This window comes from Eupeodes corollae, chromosome 1 (assembly GCF_945859685.1).
Source record: "Eupeodes corollae chromosome 1, idEupCoro1.1, whole genome shotgun sequence".
Taxonomy (NCBI): Eukaryota; Metazoa; Arthropoda; class Insecta; order Diptera; family Syrphidae; genus Eupeodes; species Eupeodes corollae.
The window spans coordinates 7,196,996-7,213,481 of NC_079147.1; the positions used below are offsets into that span (position 1 = coordinate 7,196,996).

General features: G+C 33.9%; 1 protein-coding gene across 2 annotated transcripts; it reads right to left on the reverse strand.

Annotated features, from left to right (window-relative positions):
* Positions 1 to 6,925: 6,925 nt before the first annotated feature.
* LOC129940017 (chorion peroxidase) lies at positions 6,926 to 16,360 on the reverse strand. Of its 2 annotated transcripts, none has more exons than XM_056048236.1 (6): positions 16,228 to 16,360; positions 9,577 to 9,771; positions 8,030 to 9,521; positions 7,584 to 7,969; positions 7,357 to 7,526; positions 6,926 to 7,283 (listed from the first exon to the last, which is right to left on the reverse strand). In XM_056048236.1, exons 2-6 carry the CDS (start codon positions 9,729 to 9,731, stop codon positions 7,009 to 7,011), a joined length of 2,478 nt encoding a protein of 825 aa, XP_055904211.1. In that variant the 5' UTR covers positions 9,732 to 9,771; positions 16,228 to 16,360; the 3' UTR covers positions 6,926 to 7,008. The 2 variants fall into 2 exon arrangements, with proteins under 2 accessions (XP_055904211.1, XP_055904212.1); XM_056048237.1 differs by having other exon boundaries at positions 9,577 to 9,755; positions 16,228 to 16,323.
* Between the last annotated feature and the right edge of the window lie 126 nt (positions 16,361 to 16,486).

Here is a 16,486-nt window from a genome sequence, read left to right on the forward strand (position 1 = left end):
AGTAAATCTTTTTGGATTTTTATAAATTCGAAGCGCAAAAATGTGTCTCATTTTCCACAGTGTATGGAATATGGTAATGAAAAATCTAATGATTTACAATCTTCTACCGACCTTTTTGCTAAATTTTTTAAATCATCTCACAATAAAAACATAATCGAGGATCTCAATTCTAAGTATTCAAATTTCAATGCCGATATAAATTTTGTTCTTCCGCATTTGTGAATGAAGTCTTAGATGGTTTATGTGAATTGGATGTTTCTAAAAAAGCAGGCTATGATAAAATTCCGCCCCTTCTCTTATCAAAATGCTCCTCACCTATCTGTTTTCCTCTCACACTCCTATATAACAAATCACTCTTGTCAGGAGAGTTTGTGGACGAGTAGAAAATATCATTTATCAACCCTATCTATAAAAGTGGCCCCAAACAATTAATTAAAAATTATAGGCCAATCTCGAAAATTTCAGCTATTCCAAAACTTCTTGAAAAAATTATTACTGATAAATTCTATGCATCCGTGAAACAGTTTTTATCGCCTAGTCAACATGGCTTTATTAAAGGTCGCTCATCGGCCACAAATCTCGTTCTTTTCACTAATTTTTGTTGAAATGAAATCGAAAAGGGATTCCAAGTAGATGTACTCTATACGGATATTATTAAAGCCTTTGACCGAGTCCACCACGGTTTACTACTCCAAAAACTTAAGTTGTTAGGTTGTGATAGATATTTTCTTTTATGGTTAGAGTCATACCTATCTGATAGAAGTCAAATCGTTAACATATCCGGGTATTACTCTAATCCTATTAGTGTTGACTCAGGTCTTCCTCAGGGAAGTCACCTTGGTCCATTGCTCTTCCTCATTTTTATTAATGACTTACCCTTAACCTTTCATAAATCTAAATGCTTAATGAATGCTGACGATGTAAAAATGTTTTATCCCATTCGCTCTTTAACTGATTGTTTAAGTTTTCAGATGGAAATTGATCTTTTCTTAAACTGGTGCGAATACAATCACCTAGAGTTAAATTCTTTAAAATGCAAGATTTTTAGTGCAACTAGGTCAATTAATACTATAAATTATTCATATAACTTCAATCATGAACCACTTTCAAGGGTCGAATTGGTGAAAGATCTTGGTGTGTTTGTAGATTCAAAATTGGATTTCAGAGCGCACATAGATTTTGTTGTATCCAAAGGTAATTCAATGCTTGGTTTTATAAGACGAAACTCGAAAGAATTTAGAGACGTATATACACTTAAAACCTTATTTAATTCATTAGTTCTCCCCTATCTTGAATATTGTTCTATAATTTGGAGTCCATTTTATGCGAATGGTGTACAAAGAATAGAACGAATTCAGAAAAGATTTACCAGATTCGCACTTTGAAATCTATATTGGACCGATGATATGCTGAACTATATTTCAAGATGTGCACTTATCGATTTGAAAACGCTTGAAGTTAGAAGAAATACTCAAAACATAATATTTATTAAAGATATTTTATGTATACGTATCGATTCAATTGAATTATTGTCTCTAATAAAGTTCTATGTCCCGGAAAGATTACTTCGGAACAGACGTGTCCTTTTTTATGTGTCTAATCATAGAACCAACTATGGCTTAAATGAGCCTATCTCGCGATCCTTGACATTGTTTAATTCCGTCTGCAATGAAGTCGACATTGTAGTGAGTAGGGATCAATTTAAACGACAAGTATTAGACTTTTTAACTTATCATATGTAAATCTGTATAATCATACCGATAGTTAATCAATTAATTGTTTTGTATCAAAGCTGTGTTTTAATATCTATTATTATCTTGTAAGCTTATTTATTATATTAAATGTAATCAGCAGACTATAGTCCATTGATGAAATAAATAAATAAATAAATAAATACGGGTCTGTCTTCTACTTCTGATAATTCTGTTTCGGTAGAGGCGTGGGGCGAGTGCGCGGGCGGAGGTCCCACGCGGTAGAATACCCAATAGAGTTTCTTAATTTTTTGGAATTATCAGGGGTCCCTCCTCATAAGTTGAGATTGAAGGTTAGTGTTCCAGTCCTGTTAATGAGAAATCTTGATGCATGATGTAGTGGTACACGGCTATAGATTACTCACCTAGGACGAAATATTATAAAAGCTATAATCATGACTTGAATAGCAAAAGGAAAAAATGATTTTATACCCCGCATTCCGATAACTCTAACCGATTTGCCGTTTCAGCTTAAAAGAGTGCAGTTTGCTCTGAAAGCCGCATTTACAATAACAATAAATAAAGCTCAGGGACAAACGCTGAAAGTTTCAGGTGTAAATTTGAAAAAAAAAAATAATTATATGTAGCGTGCGCACGAGTCTTAAAACCACAAAATCTTTACGTATTGGCCAAGGAAGGAAAAACGAAAAATGTCGTACATAAAAAGTTATTGCAATAACCTATCTTCTTCTTAAAATGTATTAACCTAACCTAACCTAAACTATTTTTTACTATGGGGGGGTGTTCTATCTCCCCCCGTTTAGGCGGGAGGGGTAATTTAAAAAATAGTTATTTAAAATGAAAAAAAAATAGTTACGAAATAACGGTAACACTTACAATTAAGTATTTTACATATTTTTAAAGCCAACATTCTGTTCTAACAACCAGTTTTTAAATCAAGTCAATTAATATGTAATTTAAATTTAAATTTAAAATCAAATATAACGCCCAAGTCTTTGAACTTTTCAACAACTTGTAACGGAAAATTATTTAATGAATAGTTTGGAATAATGTTAAACAAATTCTATTGTAGGCCATACAAGCACACTTGTCAACATTTAACAACAGATCATTTGACTTGCACCAATCAACAAATGAATTTAGATCATTTTGAAGCAGAAAACAATCATTTAAATTAGAAATTCGAGAAAAGAACTTTATGTCATCCGCATACATAAGGCAATGAGAATTTTTAAGAACATTTGGAAGATCATTAATAGAAAGTAAGAACAATAAAGGACCCATACGACTACCTTCTGGAATACCAGAAGTTACTTTAATCTCTTTTGAGAAAAAGTCCCCGATCTTTACATATTGTTTCCGACCAAGTAAATATGAAGAAAGCCATTGAAGTAGCGTTCCATGGAACATTTAACAGTATGTTTAAATTAACCCTACTAAAGGCTTTTACAAAGTCTGTATAAATCACATGAACTTGTTTTCGATTGTCTAGAGTACAATTTGTGAATTCTACTAGATTAGAATTAGTAGACCTACCTTTCCAAAAACCATGTTGATATTTACTTACATTTTGCTTTATGATAGATTTAAATTTACCTGGAACAAGGCTATCTAAAAGCTTTGGAACAACAGGTAGCTTAGTTATTGGTCTATAGCTCGTTACTAGGTTTTTCGATCCAGATTTAAAAATCGGATCAATGATAGAGACTTTCCACTCATTCAGGAAAATACCATTGGAAATAGATTCATTGAATAGATGTAATAGCGGAACAGAAAGAGAACTTGCATAATGACGAAAAACAATAGGGAAAATTCCTAATATATCTGCAGTTTTTTTAGGTTTAAGTTTATGCAAAGCATCTTCAATCTCAGTTAAGTCAAGTGATATGCTAGAACTATCAAAAATAGATGGCAAGGCATTAATGTATTGATAATTTATTGTTGAAGATGTAGAAGAATTATAAATACTTTCAAAAAACTGTCCAAAAAAACCTACAATCATTTTCGGATCACTAGTTTTATTATTACCAAAAAACATAGTTGTTGAAAATCCAGTAGTACTTCGTTTAGTATTTATAAATTTCCAAAAAGATGTTGGAGATTGCTTTAGATTACTTTCAACAGACTGAATATAATTACAATAAAGAAATTTTGAAAGAAAAACAAATTCTTTCCTGAGACGAGAAAAAACTGCATAAGAACCATCGGAAGGTTTTTCTTTATATTTTTTAAACGCTGCATTTTTAGCATTTTTCAAATTTAATATTCGTTTATTATACCGAACCGGATGAGAGCTAACTTTTCTGCTATACATAGGTAAACAAGCATTTAAAACATTGTTAAAAAAGAATTTAAAACATTGGAACTTTTCATGTATATTTTTATCCTAAAACTCATTTGACCAATTAATATTACTAAAACAATTATTTATCAAAGATAAATTATGAAAATTAAATTTATAAACCATTTTAGAACTATTAAGTTTGCTAAAATTATCATAATTGTAGTTTTTAAGACAAATATCAATAGATTTAGGGTGAACAGAATTCGAAAGCAAAGGGCAATTCTCCATGACAGAAGATTGTAACTCTTTAGAAATAAATACTAAATCTAAAAATCTTCCAAGCGAATTAGTAACATTATTTATTTGCATAAGATTATTCGAAAACAATGAATCAATTAATAAAACATCAATATCCGATGGAAGAGAAAATGGAACAAAGCAATTGTTATTTCGTAATGACCAAATTATATCACCGCAATTAATATCACCAATTACACAAAATTTATAATTCATATATTCTGGCATTGAGGTAACCATATCAATATTTGACAAATGTTTTTCGTATATAAATAAGGAGCTTTTAGGTGAAACATAACTCAAGAATATCAGGAAACCACAGCCAACAGCATCCACACGAACACAAAGTTGATCAATATGTAAATTATCAGCAAAAACAACATCAATTTCAACAGCAATAGCTCCAAGAATGCGCTTCGCAGCAATCAAAACACCCCCTCCTCTTGATTTGTTAACATCAATGCGATCATGACGAAAAACGGAGAACAAAGATGTATCAAAAAACTCTTCATCATATGTGCCTTTATATAGCCAAGTTTCAGTAAATAGAAAAATATGATACTGACATTTTTAATAACTATTTTTTAAATTGCCCCTCCCTCCTAAACGGGGGGACATAGACCCCCATAGTAAAAAATTCTTGTTTTTAACTGTTCTGTACAAATCCGTCATTAAACTTTGTCGCCTGAGTTTTCGCACTCTCCCCAAATATCGCAATTAACCAAATGCTCTGTTTCGCTCGCACCGACTACTACATATGCTACGCGCTCTTGCAATTTTTGCTCAATTCAGATGTCGGGCAGGATGATAGAACCCTCGAAAATGTCTGGCTGCTAAGGAAACATCGTTTAAAAGCTCCCCAAAAAACATATATTATAATATAACTTAAATTGAATTAGAAAATATTATAGTTTAGAGGTGTCTGACAGGGGATTGGAACCATACCAAGTGTCTGGCATTGAGTAAAGCGAATTTTGATGCTGTTACGAATGAAATATAAACAAATTGAGTTTTATAAAATAACGAAAGTAAGATGGAATTTTATGCACCTTCGCTACCAGTTACCTTCCAAAGAAACCACTAGAGAGGTATCATGGGTGGGGATCGTTCTTACCTGTACTAGAGGCACATATAGACAAACTTTCAGCTTTTATGATAAAAGGTATGTCTGCCCGGCTCGGGCTCTTGGAATATAAAGCAGTTTATCGTTAGTCTTCAAGTTACTAGTTTTTGCTTTCGCTTATTTAAAAAATACAAAATATATTACGAGGTACTGCCTAAATACACTACGCCTTCTTGTGTCATGCCAGAGGTCTTGGGTTCGATCCCTATCTATGCCATCGAAAGTTTTTTCACGGGTACTGTCTCTTGCGAGTAATTGACAAATTCCGTATACTACTTGTCATGAAAAGTGCTTTCTCAAATAAGTAAGATTTCTGTATACCAGCTAACATAAAATTAAGGAATCTGAACTGGGCAGATTTTCCTACAGTGATTATTTTACAGATATTCAAATGAACTAAAATAAAACATACTTCACATAAAAGCTGAAAAGTTTATCATTTCTGAAAATAGCTGCCCGCACAATATTTTGGTATTTGGGAGTAATTTGTATTTCTTATATCAAGTTAAAAGTTTTGTCTTTATAAACAAATTTCAATAGCATTTTAAAATCCTGATATATTGAATTCAATTCTGGGAGTCCTACAAACAGTGATGAAGTTTATGTAATTCTTAAAAAACATTTGTTTTGCTAGAAACAAAGGATGCTGTGTAAAACCTAGTAGTGCAAGATCATCATGTGACATTTTCGGAGATAGAAGCCACCTTATACAAGTTTGGAATCAAAACATTATAACACTCATTTAAAAAAAAACTAGTGTTGACTGATCTTAAAAAATGTTCAGGAAAATCAATTGTGGCGGCTTAAAAAGGCCGCAGGTTTCTTGACAAAACTTCAGCAATAATCTTGAAAAACTGGTAGGCTTTATAAAGGCTCTAAATGAGTTGAACAAGAGAATCCATAGAAATCATATTATTTTCAAGGTAGTTTAATAGATACTTCGAGGTATCGTAATGGATCTACATGGGCCTAAGTGTGGCGATAAAGTCATCAACAGCCAGTCCATTTGCCTTAACTAACCTAGGTACTAACCGCTAACTTATTTACCTAACCTAAGGTATGTTCAGACGACACAAGCGACTTGAAAGTAAAGCAAGTTTCTAGAATCTGATTGGCCATCTGCCAAAAAATTGCCTTCCCATTTAGGCAACTTTATTGGAAAATTGACTGGAAAGTTAGTCAAGAAAATTCTCCTTAACTATGTCAAAAAGACAGCTTTTCATAATTTGTCATTTTACTGAAAGCTGAACTTTATTACTCTGGGATTTATTTATTCTTGCACAATTCTATTTGATGTTTTATGTAGAAGCTATCCTTGTCAAATTGGAATAAGTAATATTTCTTTACAATACAAAATACAAATCAAAAAATGCAGTTCACTGCAAATGAACTTTATTATTATTTTATTTTTTCGGCACCTAACCATTCTTTTTATCTTATCTTATACACGTCCATTCACCTGTGATTTTATTCAATTAACGGTTAGACTTTAAATAAAAACAAATTAAATATGAACAACGTACAAATTATTTAATTTATTTATTTTAAAAAATTAGACAAAAACTATTAACATACAAAAACTACATTAAAACCTATAATTTAAAATTTGGTGGCATTGTAGAATTTACCACTGTCATTACTCTTATAAGAGTTTCACTGTTAGAAAAAGCCACGGCAGTCAAATTCGTCGATCGGATTTTTTCCTTCCATGGTGAAAAATTGAAATTCCTTAACTCTGTGCAATTAGCAAAAATATTTTCTTCAGAAGGGCGACGTTCCATAACGAGAACTCGTGTCCGATCAATTGCATCAGAATTGCGACAAATTATTCGAGCTAATTTAGTTTTGTATATCTCCTTCAATTGACCTTAAAGAGTAACAAAAAAAAAGATTTTTAGAAACTTAAGTATTGAAGATTTTTCAACTTTCTCTTAACTTACGAGGAGTAAATATTTGGGGGCCAACTTTGCGCTCATACCAATGAGAATCGCCTTTCTTTATTCGCAGAAATTGATCTGAAACGATACATGTAAGAACAGGTCCAAATATTGAACCCTCAATCGGTGGTTCACTCAAAGCTCCGGTGTAGAAGTCTACATCGTCTGGAGTTCTGAAATGATATTTACAAAATATTGACATAAATAAAAATTAATAAAACAGAACAAACGCATAAATTTCCCGGATGGATTTAAGTGATTCCGGTTCAATAGAAGCTTCCATATCTTTCCAAGTTTTTATCGACGGAAATCCACAATGCTTACGAAATACCGGATAACTCGGAAGACCATGATCACGACCTCTCTGAATATTCAAAGAAACCAAATCCAGACCGCATATTGGAATACGATCCTCAGCAGTGGTGGTGCCCTCAAAGAGTTTTTCCGTCAGCTCTATGGAGAAAAAACGATCAACCCGCGAGACCGGGTTATTGACGCTCAGCTCGATGGCCTTGTCGATGCCACGTTCGGCCCATAGGGAGTACGGGTTAAAAAGCATCTTATGCAGTTCTATCGATCCTTGAGTGGAATTGTCCTTTGTAGCTTGAAACAGGCTCTATTAAAGATTTCTTTTAATTTATCCGACTGTATAATCTTCTTGTAAGACCAAACTTACCGGTAGAAGAGTATGTGCAAATCTGAATGCTGCACTGGCAAAATTGTTCGCGATACTTGCATCTACTTTTGGATCATATGTATCCACATTCGATCGTGGATCTGAAGTTATCCCAATCTTTGTGGCCAACTTCTTGCCCAAGAGAATCGGTAGGAACTCATTGTAGGTTATGTGTTGCATTTGTGCACCTATAATTTTTCGAGCTTCCTGAAAAACTGTCTCATCATTCCAATGGGGATTTACAGCCTGCAAGCCCCGAGCTAGATAATTGTGATGCCTGGCAAACAACAGGTGCATTGAGGTGAGTAAGAGATTCTCATTGGAACGATCATCTCCAGACTCGAAACAGTACTTGCCCACGGAATTCATCTCTTCCTGATTACATCCATCATCGGGATTGGTCGATAGTGGAAGGAGCTCTCTTCCATCATGGGTAATATACATTCTCAGAGTTCCATTCCTCCTCGTGCGCAGTGACATTTGCCTCTGTTCACTGTTTCCATAAACTACTGAACCATCAATGAATGAAGTGGCTTGGTTGAGCTGCTGACGCGGCCCGTAGATCCCAGTCGGTGCAGCGGCGGATCTGACAAAGTTCATACAAGTGGCATTGTATAATGTGTAAAAGGGATCACTGCGTTCCAAAGGCACAGGAAAACATTCTGGATGAGTACTTAATGGAACTGTACAGCAATTAATAGACTCGCCATCTTGAGAAGTAGTTAAAGCAGTTGCCGTTATATCGTGGTCTAGAAACTGACCGAACACTGCCAACATGACCGTGAAATTCGAGTCAGTTGGATACGAGGCGCGGTGAACTTGTAGCGAAACCTGGCGAGCCGAAGGAAGTTCCTTTTGTGTGTGCGATTTCCTCGGTGCTGAAATACCATCACCGTAGTCTGGAGCAACCTGTCGCCGATAGGGAATGTAAGCCGCTCCATAATACCTTGGATTACGTTTATTATTACATGTGCCGTTCGCTCGACGATATTTCTCTTTCGGATCACACTTGACAAAATGGGTGGGATCATTGAGATTGATCCGAGGTCCATTTCCGATGTTGCTTCTGCCCGGTCGCTTGGTGTAGTTGAACTTCTTTGCTATTAACAGTGTAGCATGATATTCAACATAACCACGTCGTGCTAGCTTCCTTGATTCAGGGGTTGTGCTAATGGAACGATAATGACGATATGCTGGAGTATTGACCGGAGTTAGAGAAATTGTTTCCTCAAAAAGTTCACGGTCTCCCAGTGCTCTCACAGCAAATTCTTCAGCTTCAGCTTGGAGGGAGGCATTTATTGCTGGAAACTTCCAATCAATAACTTCCTCATCCGGTATAGGGTCGATTATATCCATTAACAGTAGGAACAAGTCTGACGAATTCATAGGGAGATCATCCGAGTCAACAAGTAAATGCACTGTTGATGAGTTCGTATACGGATCATAGCTACTGAAATTTGTTGCAATGACTAGGGCTAGAATAATCATGCCACTGTAAGAAATATTATATTGGTTATAATTGATTGTTAGTAACGTGAATCGCTTACAGAAATACCGTCCACATGCAACATTGGAATCTCCTCATTTGACTTCTGCGAGAACGTGAAGGGACTCCAGGGAAAACATACGATGGACCAGTTGGAGGTGCGGCTGCCATTGCTGCAGCTGCCGTTAATGGTGTGGTTTCAGTCGAGGTGGACATAGTGTTTTTCGTTTAAATTAATGACTTCAATAAAACAAAACTAAAATTTAAAAAATATTCAAATAAAATTATATCTCAATTATATCACTGGATTTTGAAATTATAAAAAGATTTTTTTTTCGAGCCGAAAATTCGGTGTTAACGCGAATGATTGATAATACCCGAAATTTCCTCATTATTATGGTATCCCACAAGGATCTCCATTTTCATAATATTATAAACAAATTCCTTACCCTCTGTAGGCTGGGAAAGATAAGGTTTATTAACTTCCCATAGGAAGTTATTGTATTTACTCCGATTTGTCAAATAAAAAATTTTGACAAAAACCTAGAAAAAAAACATTACTCAAAGTTTGTAAAAATTGAATTTCGACTCAAATATCTTTTCAAAGCTTTGAGATATTGGCTTCAAACTTATTTTATCTTATAAGAAATATTGTATTCAACATTCTGAAAAATGTTGAGAAAAATTAAATTGGCAGTTTTTTTTGACAAAAAATTTAAAAACCCCAAAAAAGAAATAATAAAATTTTGTAAAAATTGATATTCGACTCAAATATCATTTAAAAAATTTGAGATCATGTCTTCCAACAAATTTTAACTTATAAGAAATATTATTTCCGGCATTAGAAAAATTTTAAGAAAAACCGAATTGACAGTTTTTCTACAACAAATAAAATTATAAACAAATATTTATAAAAGTTAGTAAAATTGATTTTCGACTCAATAACTTTTAAAAGCTTTGAGCTATCGGCTTTAAACTACTTGTATCTTTGAAAAAATACTGTTTTCAACATTCAGTTAAATTTTTAGAAAATCGAGTTGACAGTTTTTTTTACAAAATATAGAAATCTAAAAAAAATTTACAAAAGTTAACGCAAACGTGCTGCGAGTCGCTCTCAAGCTGCTCTCGAGAGCGATCTCGCAAGTGGACATAGTCTGGAGCCGGGTTTCCCAAAGTGTGCTCCGCGGAGCACTTGGTGCTCCGCCAAGAATATCCAAGTGCTCCACAGAAATAGTAACTAGTTAATTTGGGCTTCTGATCTTGTAATTTTGATCGCAGCAGATTTTGAGCTTGATGATTTGCCTAGTACTAGTTCTACGGTGATCAATGCTACAGAAAAAAATATCAGTTAAAATGAAGAACCACGAATCATATTTAAATTTTGGAATTGCTGAGACAAGTGACAACAAACCTCACGGCGTAACTTGCGGCAAAGTGTTGCCGAACAGTGCTATGTTTCCACCAAAACTTAAACATCACTCTGCAAGGATTCATCCCAGTCGCAAAAGCAACCCTTCTGATTTCTTCAAAAGAAAGCATGCAGAACTTACTAAATCTCAAACCATTATTACTTATCACTCAAAGACAGTGAAGGTAAATCGTTGATGGCGTCCTACTTGGTGAGTTCCGAATATCCCGAACTGGTAAAGCCCATACCATTGCTGAACACTTAAAATAGCCATGTGTTGTCACTTTAGGGAAAACAGAAACATTTTTAAATAAAATCCAATTTTGGGCTGAATCTATAAAAAATCGAAACCTAGACAGCTTCCCAATGCTCAAAGAATTTAAAGAATAAATAGCTTTGGACATTCCCGATGATATTTTAAATGAGTTTCATATCCACCTAGTAGGTTTGCTGGATAGTTTGCTATACTATTTTCCAGACGTATGGAAAACCCACCTTGCCTCACATCGCTGAAATTTGAGACCTTGATTGACCTGACATCAGGTTCTTCGATAAAAGAACTTTTTGCAACAAAGAAGTCTTTATCAGAATTTTGGTGTAAGTTGAAAGACAAGTTCAGTTACTGCCAGAGAAAGCTAAAATAATTGTTCTGCCGTTTGCAACAACATACATGTGCGAATCAGGGTTCTCTGCATATGTTGGAACCAAAAGTATTATGTTAAGTTAACATTGTTCTTGTGTTTTTCGTTGTAGAAACTGTTCACTGAATTCAATAAAATAAACGAAATTAAAAAAAAAAGATACGTAATTTGCTACATGTAACTACAAAAAATGGCATATGCGCATCAAAGTGCTCCGCGACTTAAAAAGATTGGAAACCGCTGCTCTGGAGAGTAGCTCGCGGAGAGTTCACTAATAACTCTCGACATTCGATCTTTTTGAAGTCACTTGCAAGTGGACACTTGTGCTTACCACTATAGAAAATAAGCTCGCGGAATACCAAAACATTTCGTATTTTGCAAGTAGCTGTCGAGAGTAAACATGGCAAAGCAGTGGACATTGGAGGAAATCAATTGTTGGGTAGACGCCTCTTACAATTCTTCCTATTATACATTAGGGTGGAGTGAAAATTTTTTTCTTTGAAATTCTAAAAAATACAACCCGCAAAAGTTGCATATAGTTATAAAACCAATTTTAAGAATTTTTATTTTTTTTATTTTCACCACTAGGGCTCGCGCAAAGCAAAGAAAAAAAATGTATTTAAAAAAAATATATTTTTTTTTATTTAGTGTATGGGGTTTCCTACAACTTTGAAATGTATGAACGAGTTTAAGAATGCCCTATTTTTATAAAACAGACCTTTGTTATTCTTTTTTTTTTAGCAATTTTCTATTTATTAGGTACCTATATTTTAATTCATAATAGAATTTGATGTGTTTTGGTATAATGTTCTTCATAATCAATGTTTCTGAAATGTTTCTTTCGTTATTATTATTAATTTTATTTCTGCACTTCTGCAGTATTACAAAATTTAATTTGAAAAAGAATCCTAGTTTCCTTGCACCGTTGCTTGAAATAAAATTTAAAAAAGTTTGCCAATGGCGCAATGACGCTCTTTTCAACACCAACCGAAAATGTCTCTCTAATGTTGTGAAGGTGGCAGACGGATTCAGAATGTCTGATAGAGCAACAGCAACAATGGTAACAGCAGTTTTAAGAGACTACGGTGTTATCCATGATATGGATCAATCAAATATTGCTGACAGAAGCAAAGTAAAGAGGGAAAGGTCAAAATCAAGGAAGCAATTGATTAACGCATCTATCCGTGAACCCTTAGGGGACTCAACAAAAACGTCTCGTGGTAATGTTATTGAAGATCATATCGTATTGATTGCAGAACCAGAATCCAAGTACCTTGGTCATATTTCACCAGAAAATGGAAACACCGAAACTGTTACAAATGCCATAATCCAGTTTCTTGAACAAACTGGTATCTCAATGCACAATATTAAACTTATTGGGTGCGACGGAACCAATGTAAATACCGGGCTAAGAGGTGGAATTATTCGGCAAATTGAGATAAAAATTCAACGCCCTCTGCAATGGTCTATTTGTATGCTCCACGCAAAAGAACTGCCTCTTAGACATCTATTTAAGAAGCTTTATGGAAAAACATCTGGACCAAAAGCTTACTCTGGTGATATTGAAAAAGATCTAAAGAACTGCCAAAATGTATGTGTTGCTCAGTATCAGGCAGTTCAAATTAACTTACCTGATCTCCCATTGTCTTGCCTGAGCTCGGATCAAAAATATTTTTATGAAATATGTAAAGCTATCAGCAACGGTGTCCGTGAAGGATCAATGTTTGATAACAATCCTGGAACGATGGTGCATTCAAGATGGCTTACGACAGCTAACCGCATTCTTCGAACTTATGTGTCAAAAGAACCTCCAGAAGAGCCATTGAAGCAGATAGTCGAATATATTGCAAAAGTTTATTCTGTTATGTGGTTTGAGATAAAATCTCAGCCTTCCTTCGTATATGGGGCCAAGCACTTTTTTAAGACAGTTAAGTTGGCAAGGTATTTGCCAGATGATTTAAAAAAAGTAGTACAAACTTCTGTTTTGAAGCAGATGAATACTACGAGTTGATAGATTGGTGGCAAATTGAAAGAAACCGTTTAAATAAACCTCCTTTACTAGTGGGTTTTGCTGAAGAAGACCTTTGGGACATTGTGCAACAAAATGAAACCAGTAAGTCAAATCTATTAAAACAGCTTCCGTGCCACAGCCAAGCAGTTGAAAGAGCGGTTAAGTTGGTGACTGAGGCTTCCCAGACTGTTTGTGGGTTTAAAAACAGAGATGGACTTATTAAAAACACTTTGATGTCTCGAAAAGAACTGCCATATTTAGAAACAAAAAAAAATTATAAAAAATAAAAGTTAAAAAAAAAACAAAATATATATAAATAAAAATAAAATCTAATAAAACTACCCAACAAAACTTTTGCAAAACTTGCGCGAGGTATGTTTTTGTTAGACTTTATGTCCTTTTTTAGTTTTAAATTGCGATTCGCGACCCCTAGCGTTTGTTTTCAAAACTAAAAATAATTTTTTTTTGTTCATAAAATGATCAAACAAATTTTTTGCTGGGGTATGTTTTTCAAATATTTTGTCAATTTTTGTTCGATTAAAATTGCGATGCGTGACCCCCAGCGGTCATTTTGGAAACTAAAAACAAAATTTAAAGTTATTAAAATAACCCTATACAACTTTTCAGGGTGTATTTTTTTCATATTCTTATTTTTTTTTCATATAAGATCACTGCACCCTATTATACATACTGGAATCCGAAAAAGGGACTTAAGGCTGCCGCATAAATCACCTGCACAGATCATAGATTAACTTTTAGTTTTTCCTTTGAAAATGATTTGCTATTCATATGCTTACCGGATGCTAAAAATCTAAGTGTTACCAGTACTGGTATGGCAAATGAGCAAAAAGTCTTCAAGAAAGTGTAGTTTTGAGTAATTTTGATTGTATTCCTTACATAATTCGTTGGAAATTATTGATAAGAAATATAATCAAAATTACTCAAAACTATACTTTCTTGAAGACGTTATTGCTCATTTCCCACAAGTTCCAATTTTCGAGTTAGGTCACTTTCATTCTAAGTGTGTGAAATATATCAAATGGGCACGATTATGAGAGTGCCCTCCGCAAGAAAACTCTCAATATTCTAGCAGAGAGCTCGCGATTGCAAAATTTGGCTCTCAAATGGACAGTCTCCCGAAAGTTGCTCTCGAGAGTAAACTAGCAGAAGTACTCTCAAATGGACACTCACCTTTAAACAAAGATTTAATTGCTACTTATCAGTTATCAGTACTTATTGGAAAAGAATATCAAAATTGTAATTGTATAGTAAATCCATAAGTCGTAGACTACTAGATTTACAACTTGACGAGCTATAATCACCATTACTCAAACATAAATTGCAATCAAACTTCATAAGGGTTAAACTTTTGATTTCTTTTTAACTAAAGAAAATCATTCAACGTGTTCGGTCTACTCTCGAACACTTTAACCATTGATAACCAATTTAAATCACAACATCCACGAAATCCTTTACATTTTCAACACAACAAATTCAAAAACAAAAGATTTGTTTTTTGAATTATTATGTATCACAGCCAACCGAAAGCCGTAAGAGCTTGTAGTCCTCTTGACCCAGTAGTAAATAACAATTTAAAATTAAAGACTAAGTAAGGCCCTGAAAAAAAGACGACTGCTAAAAAGACTAATAGTACCCGTTTCGTGCTGGTTAGTGCGTATGACTGCCATGCAAGAGGTGTTGGGAATAGAATAATAGACTGTAAACTGTAGGTCCTTTCAATCCTTGACATGACTCGCACACAGGAATTGTTAAGATTTTTTAGTCACTAGGCCCTGGTTATCTACGGACTGTTGCGCCACCTAATTTCATTATTTTAATTAAAAAAAGACACGTCTGAGACCACTTACTAAACTTGACCTTTAGATCAGCGATATAATCATATAGCGACCTCCCGAAATAGGTTTTAAGAGTTGAAGGAAAAATATTCATACCTGAATTCCGTGAAACCAGTGCAAAGTTTGTCATGAATTAATATTATTGGGTTCTACGTGAAAATCACACACCGGGAACAAAATCTAAATCAAATTACATATCTAATGGAGTATTCATAGTCTTATATGAATGAAACATAGTTTTAGTTGAACAAACTTTTCCAGGTAGCTCACAGCCTTAGTAGAGACGAAAATGTAACTTAATACTTTTTTCTAATTTTAATTACATAATTTAGCCACTATTGACACAACTAATACCCAATGAACAGCTACAAGTTACATTACAACATATTAATAAAAAACTGGCATAGAAACATCCAACTGTTATGTGACACAGTTTCCAGTTTTCATTTCAATTTATTTCTTAGTACATAGACAATTACAAACAAGTCTTAAATATAAAACCTGAAAAGATCTTGTAATTTTAAAAATTGAATTAAAACAGAAAGTGACAATAAACAAATTAATTATTTACTAAATTTCGAATAAGGTAAACCGAAAACTTAGAATATTACTCAATATATTACTTTTTAAGTAAAAGTTAGAATTTTCTTATTAGGAAGTAAATGAAAATAAAATCATGAAATTTAATTTTCATTTACTTTTATTATTCTCTTTTTGAGAAATCACTTTTGTATTTATGTATGTTAAGAAAACACATTTATTATTTAAAAAAAACTTCAAATTAAATTTCACTAACCGAGCGAGTAACCTAACACCAAATGGTATTCCAAGCCAAACGGTATCGACAATAACCGACGATGAGGAGCCACGTCCGCCTCGTGATAAGTAACAATCTTGAATGCAGCAAACAAGCACAAATTACAAACTAAGATAGATATGTTTTTGCATCAGTTTTAGATCACTTCTAAGGCTTCCACTCCACATCCACCTCAACTCTAGGTAGAATGTGGTTAAGGTGATGTATATGAAGATTGAATATAAAATCACTCCCATAA

Excerpts from the sequence above, each read along its gene's own strand:
- LOC129940017 (XM_056048236.1), bottom strand. The coding sequence starts at position 9,731 with ATGTCCACCTCGACTGAAACCACACCATTAACGGCAGCTGCAGCAATG. Across the intron at positions 9,522-9,576 it reads TGCATGTGGACGGTATTTCT|TGGCATGATTATTCTAGCCC; the intron begins GTAAGCGATTCA and ends TATTTCTTACAG. Across the intron at positions 7,284-7,356 it reads CCCCCAAATATTTACTCCTC|GTCAATTGAAGGAGATATAC; the intron begins GTAAGTTAAGAG and ends TTACTCTTTAAG.